The sequence below is a fragment of the Ascidiella aspersa genome, chromosome 6 (genome assembly GCF_963924565.1).
Source record: "Ascidiella aspersa chromosome 6, kaAscAspe10.2, whole genome shotgun sequence".
Taxonomy (NCBI): Eukaryota; Metazoa; Chordata; class Ascidiacea; order Phlebobranchia; family Ascidiidae; genus Ascidiella; species Ascidiella aspersa.
Genome location: NC_139452.1, coordinates 30539725 through 30557808, shown reverse-complemented (window position 1 = coordinate 30557808; position 18084 = coordinate 30539725). Strand labels below are relative to the sequence as shown.

Sequence of the window (18084 nt, the reverse complement as noted above, 5' to 3'; positions counted from 1 at the left end):
GTCACGATTGCGCCAGTGGAACACTCACCAGCATCGATGTCAACAGCCTTTGTGACGGAACAACAGACTGTGACGACGGATCGGACGAGAATACGACGCGATGCAGCGAAACGAGGTTTTACTGTCGCCATGGAAAGCCCCTGTTGGTCGACATCAGCTTGGTTGAAGATGGAATTCCTCAATGTGCGGACGGAAGTGACGAATGCCGGCCCATAAGTAGGCTAAGCGAAGTTCAATTTTCTCAAATCAAAAGGAGATGATCGCCAAGCCAGTTCACAGAGCCTTCTTTTGGTTTATAGGGTTGGTGGCGGGAACTTGGTGATTGTCGTTACTACTATAAGGGACATTGCAAATAACAATAACGCCAGGAGATATATATATTTGCTTAATTTAGCAACTGCCAACTTTTAATGGGCATTTTTCTTATTGCAATAAGCATAAAAGGGTTTACAGTTTTTGGGGGATTATTGCTCGTTTGAAGCAGATTGGCGTAGGCCTACAAGTAGCACCTGTTCTAGATTCTTGGGGTGATGTGTGTTGCATGGCTTCTTCAGGTACTATGGCTGTCATGGCAGCGTTTGGATTAGCAACAGTTTGCAACCCACACATTGCTGTGACCTTGGAGTTAAAGGGGGATTACATGTCATGTCTTTGGCTTGTTTTCATTTCTATTTTCACTTCTGCCTTTGTTTGATTACGCTTCAGGATACTTTGTATCTCATGTTTGGTTTTCAAGTAGATTTTTTGAAACTGATGAGGTCGTTAAACAAAAAATGTTGTATTTTGCCGAAAAAATAAAACCAACAAACATGACGTCACTTTCTTGGTATGACGTCACTCTTCTAAACGCAATCATTATGACGTAAGCTAAACCTGGAGTTATACCTTCCAGGATTACTTTAGTAATGGATGCGCAGCTAACGAAAGTAATAATTTGAAATGTCAAGAATATCGCTATATTTTTTCATGATTTTTAAACAAATTTTAAGCAATCAAATCAACTTGACCTTGGAATTTTGAATAATGTCACTGGTAGATAAATTCAGATTTAAACCTTATACTATGGGTCAATAAATTTATAGAATAATTATGGAATTGTACCTTATATATTTTAAAGGTTATATCCTAAATCCATATTTAAAAAATAACTAAATACCACCGCTGTCAATAAAGAACTATTTTTTAGTTTTTTACAATTTGTCTAGCCCTGCCTTTTCGCCTTCTTCTCAACCTGTTTGAGAGGCCGCTACTTTTTTGAGAGCCGATAAAAGATGGTGTCACCTCTGAACAAAATTGCCATGTGATATACCGCTTACTACATATAAAGAAATGTGCTAAAAAGAATATTTAGGGCCATTTTCAACAGATATAATACGTATTTTCAGACCTTTCTGCTAAAATTGAAACAATTACCTCTTATTTAGATAAATAGAGATTCACGAGTCATGTGTTGCACAAAGTACACCATCAACATCGCTAAAAGTAAAAATGTACATAAAAAGAGGCTGATTACTAAATTTCCTAACTCTCCAACCCAATCGATCGATCAGTCACGTGATTAGCGATCCACTCAGCCATCGGCTCCTTCCCGCCAGATCAGTTGCTAATTATAACCGTCCGGGGTCACGGGGTCGCCAGCTGGCCAATCAGCGTCGAGTTAAGCCGCGCCACTCTCGCCGCCGTCTGAAGTGGGTCTGTCGAGTGTGACGTCATAGGGAGGTTGCGCAATGCACCCCCACTTGGGTGGGGGGGCAGGAAACACTTGTACTTGCTGAGCCGGCTACTTGATGGGTGCGAGCCTCGCTTGGTTAAACTTTCTGGAAAATTATAAATGTTTTTTTATAAATGGCGCTTTTTAAAGCAAGGCTGTAAAACATAATGTTGACATTTAAAAGGCTCAGTTTCAATTTTGCGCGAATAAAAAAGTTTCATGTTTTAGTTAAATGCTGCTTTTTCTTAAAAATATTTTTTAAACTAAGCCTTTTCGAAAAGTGATTTTATTTCACCATTGTATTATCTCAATAACAGAAGTTAATAGAAGAACAACATGTAATTTCTTTGATACTTACAAGTGATGACGTCAAACTATTTATAAGTCAATATTATGTAAAATGGATAAAAATCATCTAAGGGTCAAATTCCGGAAACTCGTAATCTTTTTTAAACTTAAACCAAAGTGATATTTCGCTAAACTTCCGAAAACTAAGCTAATGTAAGGTTCTCTAAAGCAGCAATAATAACAGAACTTACCTACTTTCCAAAATTTACGCGTATCGCAGTTTTACACGTTTTCTATTTGATTCGACTTCCGTCCTTCGTTTTCTGTTCCAAGCTTCTCTACGTCACCAAAGCAAGACGTAATGCGCTGTTAGTTTTACCGCTGTGGCCCTTATCAGTTCTCCGTCCATCCAGAACTGATGATGTCACGGAAAAATGGCAAGAGGCACAAGATAAAAGTCATAGAAACCTAACTCACCAAACTGAAGCAAGCTCTTTCCTTACGGCTGTTTTCTCAGTTTCGTTAAATTGGCGTAATTCATTCGAATTAAAATCATATTCTCTAAACCATTTGCTTCCCAACTAATTAATTTTTTATATGAAGAAATACTTTCACTGCCATTTTTAACTTAGAATGAAGCGCGACTTTTTTGTTCGGCGATATTCTTCGAAAAACGACCCTTCTCGGTTAAATGTATGAAGTTCCAGTAAGCTTCATCAGTAATTGCTGAGTTGTGGGTACGTGACCCAGTGTAAGATTGAAACCAACTTAACACGAAGAAGAGAAAAATTCAGACGTTTCGAGTTTTTTTGTTCATTAGTCCGACATGAAGTAAGCAGCTCAAGTAATGGCCCTTGTAAGGCCTGTAGTGGATACTTGTAAGTCTGTTCGTCAAATTTCGAGCAAGTTTCGTTCGAGGACCACTCAATTCAATCCGGACTAGGCTTTTGTTGCCGAATAAAACACTCCTTTCGTTTTTTTACAAATAGTTTGGCCTAGTTTGCTACAAATTTAACACGGAGAGGATAACATTACCGTGCATCTAAGAAAATTGAAATCCTCTGTTTGTTACTTCTAATTTAGTCAAATTAGGCGCACAAGCTGTTCACTGCAGCCTACTATTTACTCACGCATGCTTTTATTAGACGTTCCTGCCTTTTACATACCCCTGTGTAAACGTCGTGTATTAACTTATTAGGGCCATAGATACATAACCTTACATGCCTAATCGTTGATCCACTTATGTTGATAGATTATTTTTAAAAAATTCAAAAGTTTAATTTAGTAAACAAATAAATTACATATTTTGCCTGCCAATCTCGCTTCAATATGAATCATATCTATTATCCTTTTGTTAAAATTGAAAACCATTGATTTAACGCGTTTATATTATTGTGTTAGCGACACAAATGACGCTTTCCTAGTGAAGCGCGACAAGCAACTTGCACTGTATTTTGCAATTTTGTTAAAAACTAGATCAAAACAATTGCCTTAAGGAGCATAAAAGATGGCCACTCCAGATGTATTTTACAAGGAGGCAATGGAACATTGTCAAACCTACAACAGTCGGCTCATGACAGAAAGAAGGGTGAGTAAAATTACCGGAAAATAGTTGGAAGCTTCTACGGTCCAGACTGCTTTTAGTAAACGAACAAATATTGGGCGCTCTTTCACTTATGTACGTGAAAAGTTATGCAAAAAACAAAATAATACCACATACCACAACGCATATTGTGTTAGGGTGCGGGTTAGCGTTTGGGTGAGGGTGGGTCAAGTAATATTATGTTTAGTATCAATAATAACTTGACCCATCCTCAACCAAACGCTAACCCGCACCCTAACCCAAACAATATGCGTTGTGGTATGCGGCATTTGAAGAAAGTTTTTTTTTTATTAATTTTCACGTACATAATAGTTCCTGTGGTTTATTAAAAACATAGCCAAACAACAAAACTCAATCAAGAGTACCACTTTTAGGCCAAAACATGCATTAAATGTATTGCCTTTAGCATTTTTGGCCCTGGTCTAGAATCCTAACTACAACCAACATTATTTGGGTTAGAGTGTGGGTTTTTACTTGTGCAATGACGCCCAGAATATTAGTTTTGTGAATCTGTGCACAAAACAAATACATACTTACTTGTTTTCTATTTGTTAGATTCGCTTGCCATACCTCGATTCACAAACAAGAGTTGCTCAAAATGATTGCTGTCTTTGGTTGGAAAAGAGGTAAGATATTTTGCTTTTGTACTGCTAAATTCCCTCAACTTATCTGCACTTTTCCTTGAATAAAAACAACAGCGAAAATGGAAATATTGAGTTTTATAGAGTCAAATGCAAATTAGTGGGTAACACTAATTTATGGAATGATGAATGGTCGGAATGCTCACAGTATTATTATTAAATATAATAACACTTGACCCATCTTCACCCAAACGCTAACCCCCACCCTAACCCAAACAATATGCGTTGGTTTAATAATTGTTTTAACGGGGTAACACTTAAGTGAGCGTTCTGACCATTCATCATTCCGTAAATTAGTATTACCCCAAATTAGTTAAACCTAATTTAGCCTGTTATGTGATATGTTTATTCAAAAATTGTATTTAAGTGCATAAATGCTATGTTGCTTGTTTATATTTGAGTATTACTTGGTACATCAATGCCTTTATTGTACTGCTCTAGCAATAACTTGTCTACCTTTTTACCATATATAAACCATCAGCTGGAATTCCTCGGAGGTTGGAAGTTTAAATTTATAACTACATTGTATTACTATTAATTTCATCACTTTGAAGCATAACTAGTTTAAAGATTAAATTTTCAGGCATCGAGGTCCCGGCCTGCACCCCAACCAAGTTTATTCGTATGCGAGTAAAAGATGGAAGAAACGGCCGAGGTTTATTCCTTTGCAAGTGGAAGAGTCACATTATGAAGCAAATTCAGGTTTATTTGTTGTTGCTTTGTCTTCTGTCATAAGTAGGGCCATTTTTATTTTAACCTAAAAAAAAAATTTTTAACTTTATTTTTATCAAATTTTAACTTTATTTTAACCTAACGGAATTGCTCGTTTGTAGAGGCCACAGTTCTTCCTTGAATTGATGCCAGTTACCCAAACATAATAGTGTCGATTTCAGACCCAAACGTGAAATTTTGTCGCAAAGTCAAGGTGTTTTATGGATTTTAAAAAGGGCATCGGGTTTTTGGCGATAGACTTAGCTTGCTTTAGGCATTTTTGTATTACAGAATATCAGTAGGCTATTTCTAAAATCCAAATTGTTGATCTTCGAAAAGACCACGTTTATGAACTTAAAGTGTTTTATAAGAAACGTAACAATAAATAAAAAAAATGGACAATTTACGATAAAAGTTACTGCTGATCCAAGTGGGCATTGTGACATTTTGCCTGCTTTTATGGGTTAATATGGTTTAATTGTGTCGCAGTTCCTGATTTACAATACTACCACGGCCATTTTTACAAAAATTACTCTCAAGAAACACAAAAATTTTGTCAAAAGACATTCTACATTTTAAAATACAAAAAGTTTTGTGACACTTGCCTAAATGAAGCACATAGTATAAAGCACCTGGTTGCAATAATCTCATTTTGTTTAAAGGTCCACAGCGTTTAATAATTAATAAAGGTATATAAACTGAAACGTTACCAGGATTTTATTTTTAATTAATTCACGTTTTGAACATTTCCAAGGTATATAAAAAAATCGGTATCAGTATCGGGTATCGCTATTGGTCCAAAAAATTGATATTGGTCGATCACTAGACCAAAGTGTATCACACATATTAATAACACACAGTTTCAATAATCTCATTTTGTGTGAAGGTCCACAGCGTGAACTGCGTAATGGCAAGTGTTACCTCCCAATGGTTGAACCTGTGAGTCTCATCAACGAGAACTCTAACGATTCGTCGAGTTTGAACGCTCTAACTGCCGCTATGATGGACGAGGACACAATGGATTCGACGTCGGCGATTACGCATCCTGATGAAATCGATATCGATTTTGAAGAAGATTTTGAAATGAGAGCAAAGAGAAAATCAAAACGGAGCCAAAGGGTATGTTACAATGTTGTCTGCTTGAAGGTTGTGAAATATCTAGTATGTATTTATACTATGTGCTAACTAATACCTAGGCCACACAGGTCAGAGTTTGTTAAGTATTTGTATCAGACCACACTTTTGAATCATAAAATTTAATGACACACCTGGTGAGCGTAATCGAGTGTGTTTTTTTAAGATATACTGGTATTTATCTTGAATTTCCTGTAAGTAGTATTACATTGGCCTCATAGTTGCATTATCTTTGAAGAACTCAAAGTGAGCTAAAAATGATAATACATAAATGTTTTATATATTAAATCTATTTTTGCACACATGTACCAAGATCATCGAATAAGAAGCATAACCTATGCCCTTGGTTTGTAAACCAAGCTTAAACATTGTTTCAACATCAGCAAATGTGCTAAGCCTTCTGACAAAAAAAAAATTGAGTGTCCAAAAATTGTTTCGTCCTAATAAAATACATTGTGCTGCTCAATCTACTGTTTACTAAATCTTTTGATAAAATGATGAAATGCCTTTATAACGGGTAAAATAATTCTTGAATCTTAAAATCAAAGTCGTTTGCTTGGTAAACAGTTGTTTTTATATGCACTATTTTCAAAATATAATTTAATGAAAACCTTTATGGGATTCAAATATAATCTTTTTGCTAAAATTATGATTTTCCAGGGTTTTAACACATTTATTTTTTTAGAATTTTAAAATATAACACATCATTTGCTTTATATTAACTAACAAATGACATTTTTACAGGGCACTGTCAGATCTGCCGCTAAAAAAGTGGAATCTCTTGAGGAGAAGACACACTCATGTCCTTGTAAGTGACCTTGACAAACCATGATTTGCCGGATCGAAAAATTTAAAGCATGTGATTCGAATAACCAAAGAAACTATGTGCAGGTTATGGCAAGTGATCAAAATGACCAAAGAAAAAAACATATTTTCAATGTAATAAAAAAATTAAATATTTTAATTAGCAGTTTGGGATATTTTTTTGTCTGCATAAACCTTTTATGGGATGTGTTATACATAATTATTTGTTATTTCACGCATTTTTTTTTTAGTTGCAGACAGATTGTGGCAAAATGCTACTTACTTCTATATTGACTTTGATATTCTTATACTGTCTTAATTTTTTTAAATATTTAACTGCACAGATTGTGGCAAGAAGTACAAGAATCGTCCCGGTATGAACTACCACATCCAGCACATGCATCCGGACGAAGTGGACGCGGATGAGGAATACACGCCCACTGGGAGGCACACTCCCTCCTCGATCATGTCCGATGACCACCACTCAACCTCATCGCGAGCTTCGGCCGTGGCAGCACAAAAAGCAACCCCTTCAAATACAAGTTGTAAGCCACAAATATTTTATATTGTTGATATGAAAGGACATTGTTTTAAGGAAACTAGTTTATGTTCGATACCTGTTTTTGTAAACAGTCTTAAGAAATCGCTCTTCTGGTGTAAACTAAGTATAAACCGACGTTTCTGTAGACACCAAAAAGACCGTTTGCATCAGAAGAGTGATTTTTATCTTTTAATATGTTGCCTGATCGAGCTAACTCTATAATCATTGTAAGTTTAAGAGATTTCTATTTTAGATACAAACAAGTGTGCCTGGGGACATTGTCTTTTTTTTACTTGGTAATGGATATGACTGAATCAAAAACAATTGGTAAAGAGAGTAAAATTATTTTGAATTATATGGATTTGGTGCTTTAAATATCTTTGAGGTCTGATAACAGGGTAAAATATAGAAATAATAAAAACAATGCAAAAGACTAATTCTACTTGTTAGGATTTTAAAGTGAAATATTCTTTATGTTTTAATTTATATTTATGCCCAAATTAATCAAACAAAACTGTAGATTGGCATACTTGACAAAATTGGAAAAGTCACCAAAAAATGGCATTAATTTATATAGATGTTTTGTTGCATAGTTTAATTTTAATGATTTCATATTTCAGCGGAAATAGTTGAGCCAGAATCGATGGAGACGAGACCGAAGCGAAAACGACAAACGGCGATGAACGATTACTGCGACTTCTGTTTGGGAGACGCTGATGAAAATAAAAAGACGGGGACATCCGAGGAATTGGTGTCTTGTTCGGACTGTGGGAGGTTTGAACAAAATATTTTCAATAAAACTTAAAAAAATAGTTTGGGATTTTGTAACTACTGCTGTACCCAACAATTTGCAATAACGTTTTGCCAAAATATTTTTGTATTTTCACTTTTTGGTTGAGATTGCCATATAATGGCTGGTTTTAGTCTAGCATTGCTTGTCCTTAAGCATTTGGGGGAGTGTATTTGTAGCCGAACTAATAAAATCTCTTCAATTTCACTCTAAAAACCTGGTTAAAAATGGTTACCAAGTTAAAAATAATTCAAAATATGAAAGACCACTTTTTGTCCTCATTTATTTTTAACCAGCACCAAGCGTTTGGTAAACTTTTTGTTACCTATTAAAGCGGTTTAATATTATTTACAGAAACAGCAAAAAATGTAAAAATTAAGCAAATTTGAAATTTTAACATGCGATTATCTTTCATGTGTGAATTTTGGTTTGATTTTTAATACATGGCGCAACAAATGTACATAAAAATTCGTTAAAGTAATATCAGGAGACCATACGCACATTTTGCAAGTAGTGTCCACACTAAAATAGCGATATGTTAACCTTCAGGTCGGGTCACCCATCCTGTCTTCAGTTCACCGACATCATGACCATGAATGTGAAGAAATACAGCTGGCAGTGCATCGAGTGCAAGTCATGCCATCTCTGTGGAACCTCGGACAACGATGTAAGTTTAATAGCAGGAAGCCAAATCACTAAACTGACACAAATTTTGTGGTTCTCAAACATATATGCACTGTCCCCACTAACAGTGAGAAAAGGTAGCACAATTGAGTACCTGAAAGTAAATTAAAGTTCAACTACTTATCGAGTATTTAATGAAATGCACAACTATTTAAAATATCCCCACCATGTCAGGTTGACAACACCATTAGGAAAAATATTTCAACAAAAATTGGTTGATTCAGATTCAGATTCAATTTATTTTTGTGCATGTTTGCAAACATCTAAAAAACAAAATAACATAAATAATAACACAAGGACAGCGAAAGGACCATTCGGTCATCGAGTCGAGCTGCCCTTGGTTTTGTTAAATATATCTTATAGTTTTTCTATTTTATTTTTTTTACTTAAAGAGTTCACTGATTTATCATAGCGTCAGCCGTCAGTCTAAAATCAGTATTAGTGTAATAAAATATGCTTAGCGAAATATAATAGTTAAAAATAGGTTTACTATTAGAGTTACCATCTATACATCATCGTGGTTTATTTACTTGGTCAAATGAAAAGTATGTAGTAAGTTTATAATAAAAGGCTAAACTAAAGTATCTTCAAAATTAAGTCAAACTAATAAACCACCTTTTTGAAGCACACATAGGATTACAGTAATTTTGTTAGAACATAAACTGTTGAATAAACACTTATTTTCAACACAGGAGCAGTTGTTGTTCTGCGATGATTGCGACCGAGGTTACCACATGTATTGTCTCCAACCTCCAATGCAATCACCGCCCGAAGGAAGCTGGATCTGTAACTTGTGTGAAGCTGATAGAAAGGAACGCGAGAGAAATGCAGAAGCTATCAGCCTTTAAGAAGGTTGATTTGTTGCTGTGGATGAGATTAAAAGAGATACAGGCACGAAACGCTTTATGCCGTTGACTTGGTGGACCTTTGGTACTTTGTCGTTTAATTTGGTTGCTGTTGGCATAAAAGACGAATCTGACAAACTTTATGTTGTAGCCGCCAACCTTCCGAAGCGTTTTCTTTCTGTCGTTAAAACCAGTAAAACACTGCAAATTGAAACCTGAAAATACTCCTTTAACCTATTATTTTGTGACCAAAAAACATTGGGAAGCAATTTATTTTGTTGTTGACAATGTAAGACAAATTATATGCTATTGGCTGGACAGACACTGGTATTAATAGCCTAAAAGTTCTGTTACGAGCTTCTATATTACGGATGAAAATACATCAGCCTTCAGAGACGTTTTTAATTGTTGCTGATCTACGAAATGTATATGACAAACTGTTATTTTTGGTACGAACATTTAGCAGTCTTTTGAGACGCTTTATTTTGGTTGTTTAGTTTTTACAGTACTCTACTGTAAAGATCAAAAAACGATCAACCTTTTAGAGACACTTATTTTCTTATTAAGGATGTATTCGACAAACCTTATGATGTTGACTGGCTTGAGACTGGTATTAATAGCTTACTCTTTAGAGCAGTGGTTCTTAACCTTTGGTAACTTGTCGAACCCCTATGTTATTCTGCAAGCGTTCGTCGAACCCCAAATTTATGCTCAGTATTCGTTTCTTCCTCCTAGCAGCTGAAACTGGGCATAATCAAATCATAAACTTGCATTTATATAGGTTAAATTGACCAAACTTTCAATTTATAACGTTACGTGACACCTTGGCACATAAAAGAGATTCGAATTTAGATTGAAATAAAAGCATTTATGTTCAGAGGACGTTCTCGCCCTCGAAACCCCCGAAAACAGCTTGGGGTTCGATCGAACCCTGGTTAAGAACCACTGCTTTCGGGGATGAAAATATATCCTTAAGAGACGTTTTTTTCTTTTGCTGCTTATATAAAGGATCTCTACAACAAACTATATGTTGTAACCATGTTCCACACTACCATTTAAAGCTCGGAATAACTGCCATTAGAAGTTTGTAAAATTTTGTGGACGAAAACATTTTTCTGCGATTATTTTATGGCTTGGAATTGCTGTCTCTGTTGTTAAATGGAAGTTCGTATTGTATCACGTTTGATAGAGATTATTGTGAAAGGCGTCATTGTGTTTAAAAGAGCATGTTGTTACTAGGCTACACACTGCCATTGAAAGCTTAAAAAGTAGTGTTTTGATATTTTTTTATGTGTTACAATTTATCTTCCTTTCCCCCGTTATGTTAAATTGAGAACTACGTGAGTTCTTAAAACGGCCAGTGGATACGTTTTTCAATAATTTTTTTCAAAATTAATAAGAACCTGCGATACATGTTTAATATTATTACAAGTAAATTCTCTATTCTCTCCAATACATTCTGACTTTTTCATATGTGCATAAAGGCGTATATAATTTTATTCGGAAAAACAACAAAAAAATGTTTAACAAATACAAGTGGCTTGTTATATAGCAAGCGGTTCAGTTTCTCTTGCCACATTATTGGGCTCAGTGCATCGTTCGGTAATCAAATAGTAAACCAATGGAACTGGTGCCAATGCCAAGTAAGCAAAGTTTGTTGCCTCGATGTCAGTTGTTCTCGAGTAGTTTGTGAGTGCAATGATGGCGTAGGAAAGTGTGAGGATGTGCCACATAATGATGAACATGTTCTGTTTTACCTGCTTGCCAAATACTTTTCTCACAGTCTGCAAAAACAGTTTTCAGATAGATGAATTATTTACTGAACTTTTTTATGTAAAACTGTGAACTTACGTTCATTTCCCAATAGACTGAGTAGACCGTCATTGCCATAATTGTTGCAATGATTGTAACGTGAGGATAAGAATAATCTGCAAAAAAACATTGAAATCTTAATACATTAAAATATATGTTAATGAATGATACTTTCTAAAAATTAAAATCATATAGCAGAATGTTTATAAAAATATTTCTTCCCTCCCAATGACATGAGATTATAGGATTTCAAAGAGTATAATATTTAGCTTTTTGAATTGGAAAACTGATAATGCCATTTTAGACAAATTATATAGTTCTCTTTTGCTCTAATAAAAAAAGACTTTAATAATAGCAGAAGTCACTGCAAAATACTTAAGAATAAATCTTAAGATAGCTGTTTGAAGATTGAAAAACAAACCCAACTTACAAATGAGTCCTGCACCCACTGCATGTATTACCACCAGAACTGGGTGAAAATACAGTGCAGCAAAAATAGCTTTTGTGCACTTTTTCTTATCCACTTCAGTTGGAAGAATGCGATATAAAATGAGGGGACGGAATATCAGCAACAAACCAAGTGAGAAAAGGTAACAAAGAAACACAACCGAGTACCTAAATGTAAATTAAAATTACTATTAGTTTTTTGGGTTAAATAAGTGATTATTTTCAAAATGCATGAATATCATAAGAATCAACATATTTTTTTAATTTCAAAATGTAGTTTTGCTACCAGGGTTATCACTGCTTTAACAACTAAAAAAATATGAGTTTTATAGCAAACAAACCCTTGACATTTTTGCATAAAGAAGTGTTAAATAAAAGCAATAACTTTTTACGATGTACACCTTGAAAGAGACAAATCTTATAAATAAGAACGGCATAGTAGCCCAGTTTACTATACAAAAATTGGTGTAATAAACATGGTATGTAGTTTGATATAGATTGAAAACCACCTAAGTTAAAAAAGACATCAACAAACTTTTAAGAATACTGAAATACTGATAACATCAAAAGCAGTATCAGCATTTAACTGCTTGCTTTTTCGATCTTACAACATGGAAAACGAATAACTGGCCGTGTCAAAACAGGCACAGATCCTAATATAAACAATATTAATAATAGCATTGTTTTGTCAACAGTAATTTTATTAGCTTATTTTGATACCCACAGTGGATAAACAGCTTCTTGTGCGCATGGAATAGTCTTCACAAACTTGATTTGTGGATTAAAGAACACTGTATACCAGTCGGATATCTGGTTAACTGGGCATGAAGTTAACATAAGGGAACCTTTTGGATTGAAGGGAAGAAGTGAAAGAATAAAAGACAAACTTGCTTCAACGAGAACAAACAAAAGTTGAATTGCAACGCTCACCCTAAAAAAAAACGATCGAAATAAGTTATAATCAAATAAATGCAATTAATATTGTGTTCCAAAAAATCAAATAATTTTACGCCATTTACTTTTTTTCCAGTTTTTTTACACTTCACCTAAACTAAACCTATTTAAAGTTTTGAATATATATAGGAGATAGCATAAAACTAAATAAATTACTAAGTTTAACTGGATCAAAATCCACTTCCGCCATTACTTGAATAGAAGTATTCTTACTACTATTCAGATAATGTTGACTTTGAAAATAAATAAATTGGATTTGAAGTTTTTTTTAAAATACTTTCGATCTTAAATAATCCTGTGAACTTGTAAATTGCCACTTTCTAACAAGTGACCATCCTAGCTTAATATTTTATAGAAAACAATTATGATTTCAAAGAATTTTTGAATAACTTTAAGTAACGTATTTGTACTTTCAAACCTACCCCCATTGCTTGTTATGTCTTAGTATGTAGAACCAACTGATCACCAGTGGTAACATCGCCATGAAGCCCAAATAAAACCAATCATACAACGATGGGTTCTTGCTGCATTCGGTGCACACGTCATTGTAGCTTTCATTGGCTCGGAATCCAGCATGACAAGCACCACACTCACTAAAATAAACGCCTGAAAAAAAAAAGATAGAGGTGACCACCCGGTCTGCATTCTGTGCATACTCATGTTTCTTTTTAATTTTTGAAAGCTATTTGTGTTCACACTTGTAACTTGCACATGTAACTTCAGGCAAAAGGTTGATTTGTCAGGTGTGCATAATCTAAACAAAATAGCGCTGGGGGTCCTTGCCTGCACCTCAAATATGGCGTTGTACCCGATCTTGTTGTGAAGTACTAGGAAATGCAGCCGGCAGGTGACAGTGTTTTATGAGGGCCGAATCATGTCTCCTTAATTTTTCCAAGGTCCCAATTCTGTTACTTGGGAACTATGGCTATTTTTACATACTTAGATGAAATTGCGGTCTCTAATTATTTTAGTGGTCATCTGAGCCAAATCATGAAAAAGCTAAAAGGTGATCTGAGAAAAATAAATAACTGGAATAACCTGGATAAAATATGACTGAAAAAAACTGATAAACAAATACTAAATACAATTAGCATTCGGGCTTCCATTTTATTTATTCTTTCCATAAAATTTACAAATATTGACTCTTACCTGATGAATTTGTTATTTCCGTACGTCCACAATATCTGCCAGGGCAACTTTCCATAGTTTTAAATGCGTTGTGTTTGCAAAGGCAAACACCTTTTTTATTCAAGTAGTATATTTTAGTTATAAAGGTATTTTTAGGCGTTAGAAAGCCAAAACATAAAATCTGAAATCCAATCAATAATTTTATTTTTCGGACGTGATGTTGCGCTTGACTGGTTTCTAGATACACACAAGATCCCCGAACTGTTCATGCGTAAATGTAAACAAAAATCCAAAAACAACGTGCATTTGTGAAACGATTTTAACAACTGTATTTTAAGTAAACAGTGATTTTGCAAACTATCTACATCAAAATACAACGATGGCAGGTAAGGCTATCTTTTTATGCTACGTATGGATTTAACGTTAAGGAAAGAAATGATTTTTAGATGTCCACATGTAATAAGAGTTACTGTAAGTGGCTCTTTTCTAGAATCCTGCCAAATGTACGTCCTTGACATTACATTGCTAGCTTTATTTGGGTTAGGGTCCGATGTAGCACTTCGGTTTTGTATTATTAATTACTATTCTTCCTTGCAATTTCAATTTTAACAACTTGTTTTGTTACTGTAAAAAAGTGGTAGCATTCTAGACCAGCGCCCTGTAATTAATTGACTTCTGTTATTTTACAGACGTGGTTGTGGCGGGCTCTTGCAACATGGATTTGATTGCTTATGCCCCAACTCTTCCCTTGGAAGGCGAAACCATTCAGGGAACAAGGTATAAACAAAAAAATGTCTATGATTTTAAAAATATTATATAGCAAACAAGAGCATTTAAGGGATTACTGCTCAGTTTAAGATATCTATCACTTGCCAGTCATCATTAAATGCAGTTTTACTGAGTTCTCGGATATGCAGCAAGCAATTTAAGTTTTGCAGTTGTGCATGTTTCGTTGTACATCTGAGATTTTCGATTCTACCACAATTTAATATTTTTTTTTCGATTTAATTGAATATGTTGGTAAAATCTTAACTTTGTCCAGAAACCAACAATTCATATTATGGCTGTTTTATATACTTGTATTTTACTAACATTCAGTGAAACTATGTTTAAATCCTTTGCTGAAGTTTTGTCAAACAAACCCCGGAGAAAATATTTTTGTGAAAAGTTCTGTTTTTCTTTGAGATTTGAAACAGGTTTTGGTGGGAAAGGTGCGAACCAGTGTGTGATGGCATCAAAACTCGGAGCTAAAACTGCTATGATTGGTAAACTTGGAAACGATGAGCTCGGGAAACAATTCATGGAAAATTTCAACCGCCTTGGTGTTAATACAGGTGTGAAAGTGTTTTCTATACTGTTTATCAAACAACTACTGACATTTCTGCGTAAATGGTTTCCAATCTAACCAAATAAAGTAAAATGAAGAAAGACTAATGAAGAAGACTAACATTGACTTTGCCTTTCTTATTTTTAGTGACCAATTACAAGTAATATCACAGGATAATATATTTTATTTTAGAAATTTATGCTTTGTCAGATCATTCAAACTTGTTGGTTCTAATCTAATCAAATATTGAAAAAACTTTTTCAACTTACTACTTTTTACTGGTAACCAAACAACAAAGAAATCAAGGACATGGCATTTTTTTAAGCTACATTTTTCTAAAAATATGAAAGATTGTTTTAAAATAAATATAGTGAGAATTTCTAACATAGAAAAAAATTCACGACTTTGTTCTAGTGGAAAATTATAAAATGTTTTCTGTTTAGATTATTTGTCAATGACAGACAAAGCAGGGACTGGTGTTGCTCCAATAACTGTTGGAGAAGATGGAAAGAACTCGATCATAATCGTTCCCGGTGCTAACTTGTGTTTAACTAATCAGGACGTTGATTCTGCAATTTCTGTTATCAAATCTGCAAAGTTACTGGAGTTTTACGCATTGTGTTTGTTTTGCGAAGCATTTAATGTATTAGTTTGTCTTTATTTACAGGTCATATTAACACAACTGGAAATTAGCCCCGAAACCACTTTACATTCACTTAAAGTGGCAAAAAGTTTAGGTTTGACGACAATATTTAATCCTGCACCTGCCCCAAAAGAGAAACTAAATAAAAAATTCTACGAGTATTCAGATATATTTTGTCCAAATGAAACAGAGGTAAGTTTTGTTTTATTAAAATTACAATATGTGTTAAAAAATTCAAACTATAACTTTTTGTTTGAATGAACCCTCTCTCATTTTTGTAGACTTTTCCATGTATAACAAGCCAAAACTTGCCCTTTTGATTTAATTTTTAATTTTTTTTTTCAATGTAGTTACGCTTTTTAGAAGGATCTAGCCACATTTTTTTGGTAAAGTTTGTGTTTAAAAAAAAAAGTTTAACTTATCGCAAACACCTAATATACATCTTTAATTAAAGGCTACCAGTCTAAGCGAGATAAAGGTTGTTGATGTTGAAAGTGCAAAAAAAGCAGCCTTATATTTTCTTGACATGGGCTGCAAAATCTCCATAATAACTCTTGGTAAGGAGGGCTGTGTGTTTGCAGAGCAAAATGACAGAACTCCAAGGCTGGTGCCGTGCAACAAAGTCAATGTTGTAGACACAACAGTAAGTTGAATATGGCTTATTGCACTTTATAGCCACATGTCATTTTATTTTGATGTATTGTTTGTTGTGTAAATATAGATTTATAAGTTTGACGTAAACTAATATTTGTATTAAATACACTGCATATATATACTTTTTACTTAGTTGCAAGTTCATTCCCCTTACAAAGATTACCTGAATAGGTGTGATTAGTAAAAAAAAATGTGAGGCTTACAACTTTAAAATTGACACAATGCCTGGTAGCAACAGTATTTTTACATTAGGCTACAATAAATTTTTACAAAAAATCCTCCGAAAACCTTTGTATTTGTTGTATTTTATTTAAGTTAATCTGAGTAACAACAAATTGCTTTTTCAGAATGACTTCAGGTGGCATTGTATTTTGTAATTAACAAATTTGGTACTATGCTTTATTTCATTCAAGTTGGCTTTGGGCTCAATAAAACATAGTTATGTGATGGTTTGTTATTTTGATTAAACAATTTGTACTACCAGATTCACAGATTTCGATTCAAACCTTTGTTGTTTTAAATACGACTACCAACTATTTAACCTAACAGTTTTATATTGGTTTAATGTTTTGTAGGGAGCTGGTGACTGTTTTGCTGGTTCTTTGGCCTACTTTATTGCAAAACTACCTCAGTGTTCTTTGGAGGAGAAAATCCGCAGAGCTTGTTATATTGCCAGTGTTTCTGTTGGACGCAAGGGAACCCAGTCCAGTTATCCAACCAAAGACCAGCTACCTCCTGAATTATTTGCGTGATGTTTTATGTGTTATTCTTACTTGGTGCAATGGTGTTTTTTAATTTGCTCATGCTGCCAAAACAATAAATACATCCTACTAAATAAACTAACATTACAACCACCTATGTTTTTGTTGAAAGCTATATGTGTCTAATGTTTCAAATTAATTTTTACCATATTTTGAATTACCGCTACATGACGCTAAAGATTCGTGCAAATGTAGACATAATTTGCGGAGATTTGTGAATGATTAAACCAAAATGTTTGTATCACAACTAAAGACTTAGTGTTTTGCCTTAAACTTACAGTTTTTGATAAGAGGAGACGCTATTAAATAACAAAGCTTTTAGGAGTGTAAAAAATAGGACTTGAATAACATTAGCTTATTATGTTACGTTACTGTAGTATCATGTAACAGTCATAAGTTCGATAAGTATTTATCTTTCACTTAACTTAGAAAGTTTTGTGAAAGCTTTTAAAGTTTTTTATTTAAAGCTCCAAAAATAGGTTTTTAGTGTGCCCCAAAATAGTAAACACAAAGTTATTTGTAGGCAGTTTAAAATCTTAAAACCAAACTAAAAAGGGTGCTCTTTAACTATTGTACGTGCAAAGTTATGCAAAAAAAAATAATAAT

The 18084-nt window shown here is 34.1% G+C and overlaps 3 protein-coding genes across 4 annotated transcripts; 2 read left to right on the top strand and 1 right to left on the bottom strand.

Annotated features, from left to right (window-relative positions):
- The first annotated feature begins 3458 nt into the window (after positions 1 to 3458).
- LOC146141242 (zinc finger protein DPF3-like) lies at positions 3459 to 11309 on the top strand. Of its 2 annotated transcripts, none has more exons than XM_083391092.1 (9): positions 3459 to 3587; positions 4158 to 4228; positions 4827 to 4945; positions 5841 to 6073; positions 6833 to 6896; positions 7237 to 7434; positions 8054 to 8207; positions 8773 to 8890; positions 9600 to 11309. In XM_083391092.1, the coding sequence occupies exons 1-9, from the start codon at positions 3507 to 3509 to the stop codon at positions 9753 to 9755; spliced, it is 1194 nt and encodes a 397-aa protein (XP_083247218.1). In that variant the 5' UTR covers positions 3459 to 3506; the 3' UTR covers positions 9756 to 11309. The 2 variants fall into 2 exon arrangements, with proteins under 2 accessions (XP_083247218.1, XP_083247217.1); XM_083391091.1 differs by having other exon boundaries at positions 7237 to 7437.
- Positions 11238 to 14289, bottom strand: LOC146141241 (JNK1/MAPK8-associated membrane protein-like). Its single transcript, XM_083391093.1, has 6 exons — positions 14115 to 14289; positions 13388 to 13571; positions 12736 to 12942; positions 11995 to 12179; positions 11604 to 11680; positions 11238 to 11536 (listed from the first exon to the last, which is right to left on the bottom strand). Exons 1-6 carry the CDS (start codon positions 14167 to 14169, stop codon positions 11297 to 11299), a joined length of 948 nt encoding a protein of 315 aa, XP_083247219.1. The 5' UTR covers positions 14170 to 14289; the 3' UTR covers positions 11238 to 11296.
- Positions 14290 to 14360: 71 nt separating this feature from the next.
- On the top strand, positions 14361 to 17635 carry LOC146141240 (ribokinase-like). Its single transcript, XM_083391959.1, has 6 exons — positions 14361 to 14479; positions 14783 to 14870; positions 15279 to 15427; positions 15864 to 16255; positions 16518 to 16706; positions 17293 to 17635. The coding sequence occupies exons 1-6, from the start codon at positions 14473 to 14475 to the stop codon at positions 17467 to 17469; spliced, it is 1002 nt and encodes a 333-aa protein (XP_083248085.1). The 5' UTR covers positions 14361 to 14472; the 3' UTR covers positions 17470 to 17635.
- The last annotated feature ends 449 nt before the right edge of the window (positions 17636 to 18084 follow it).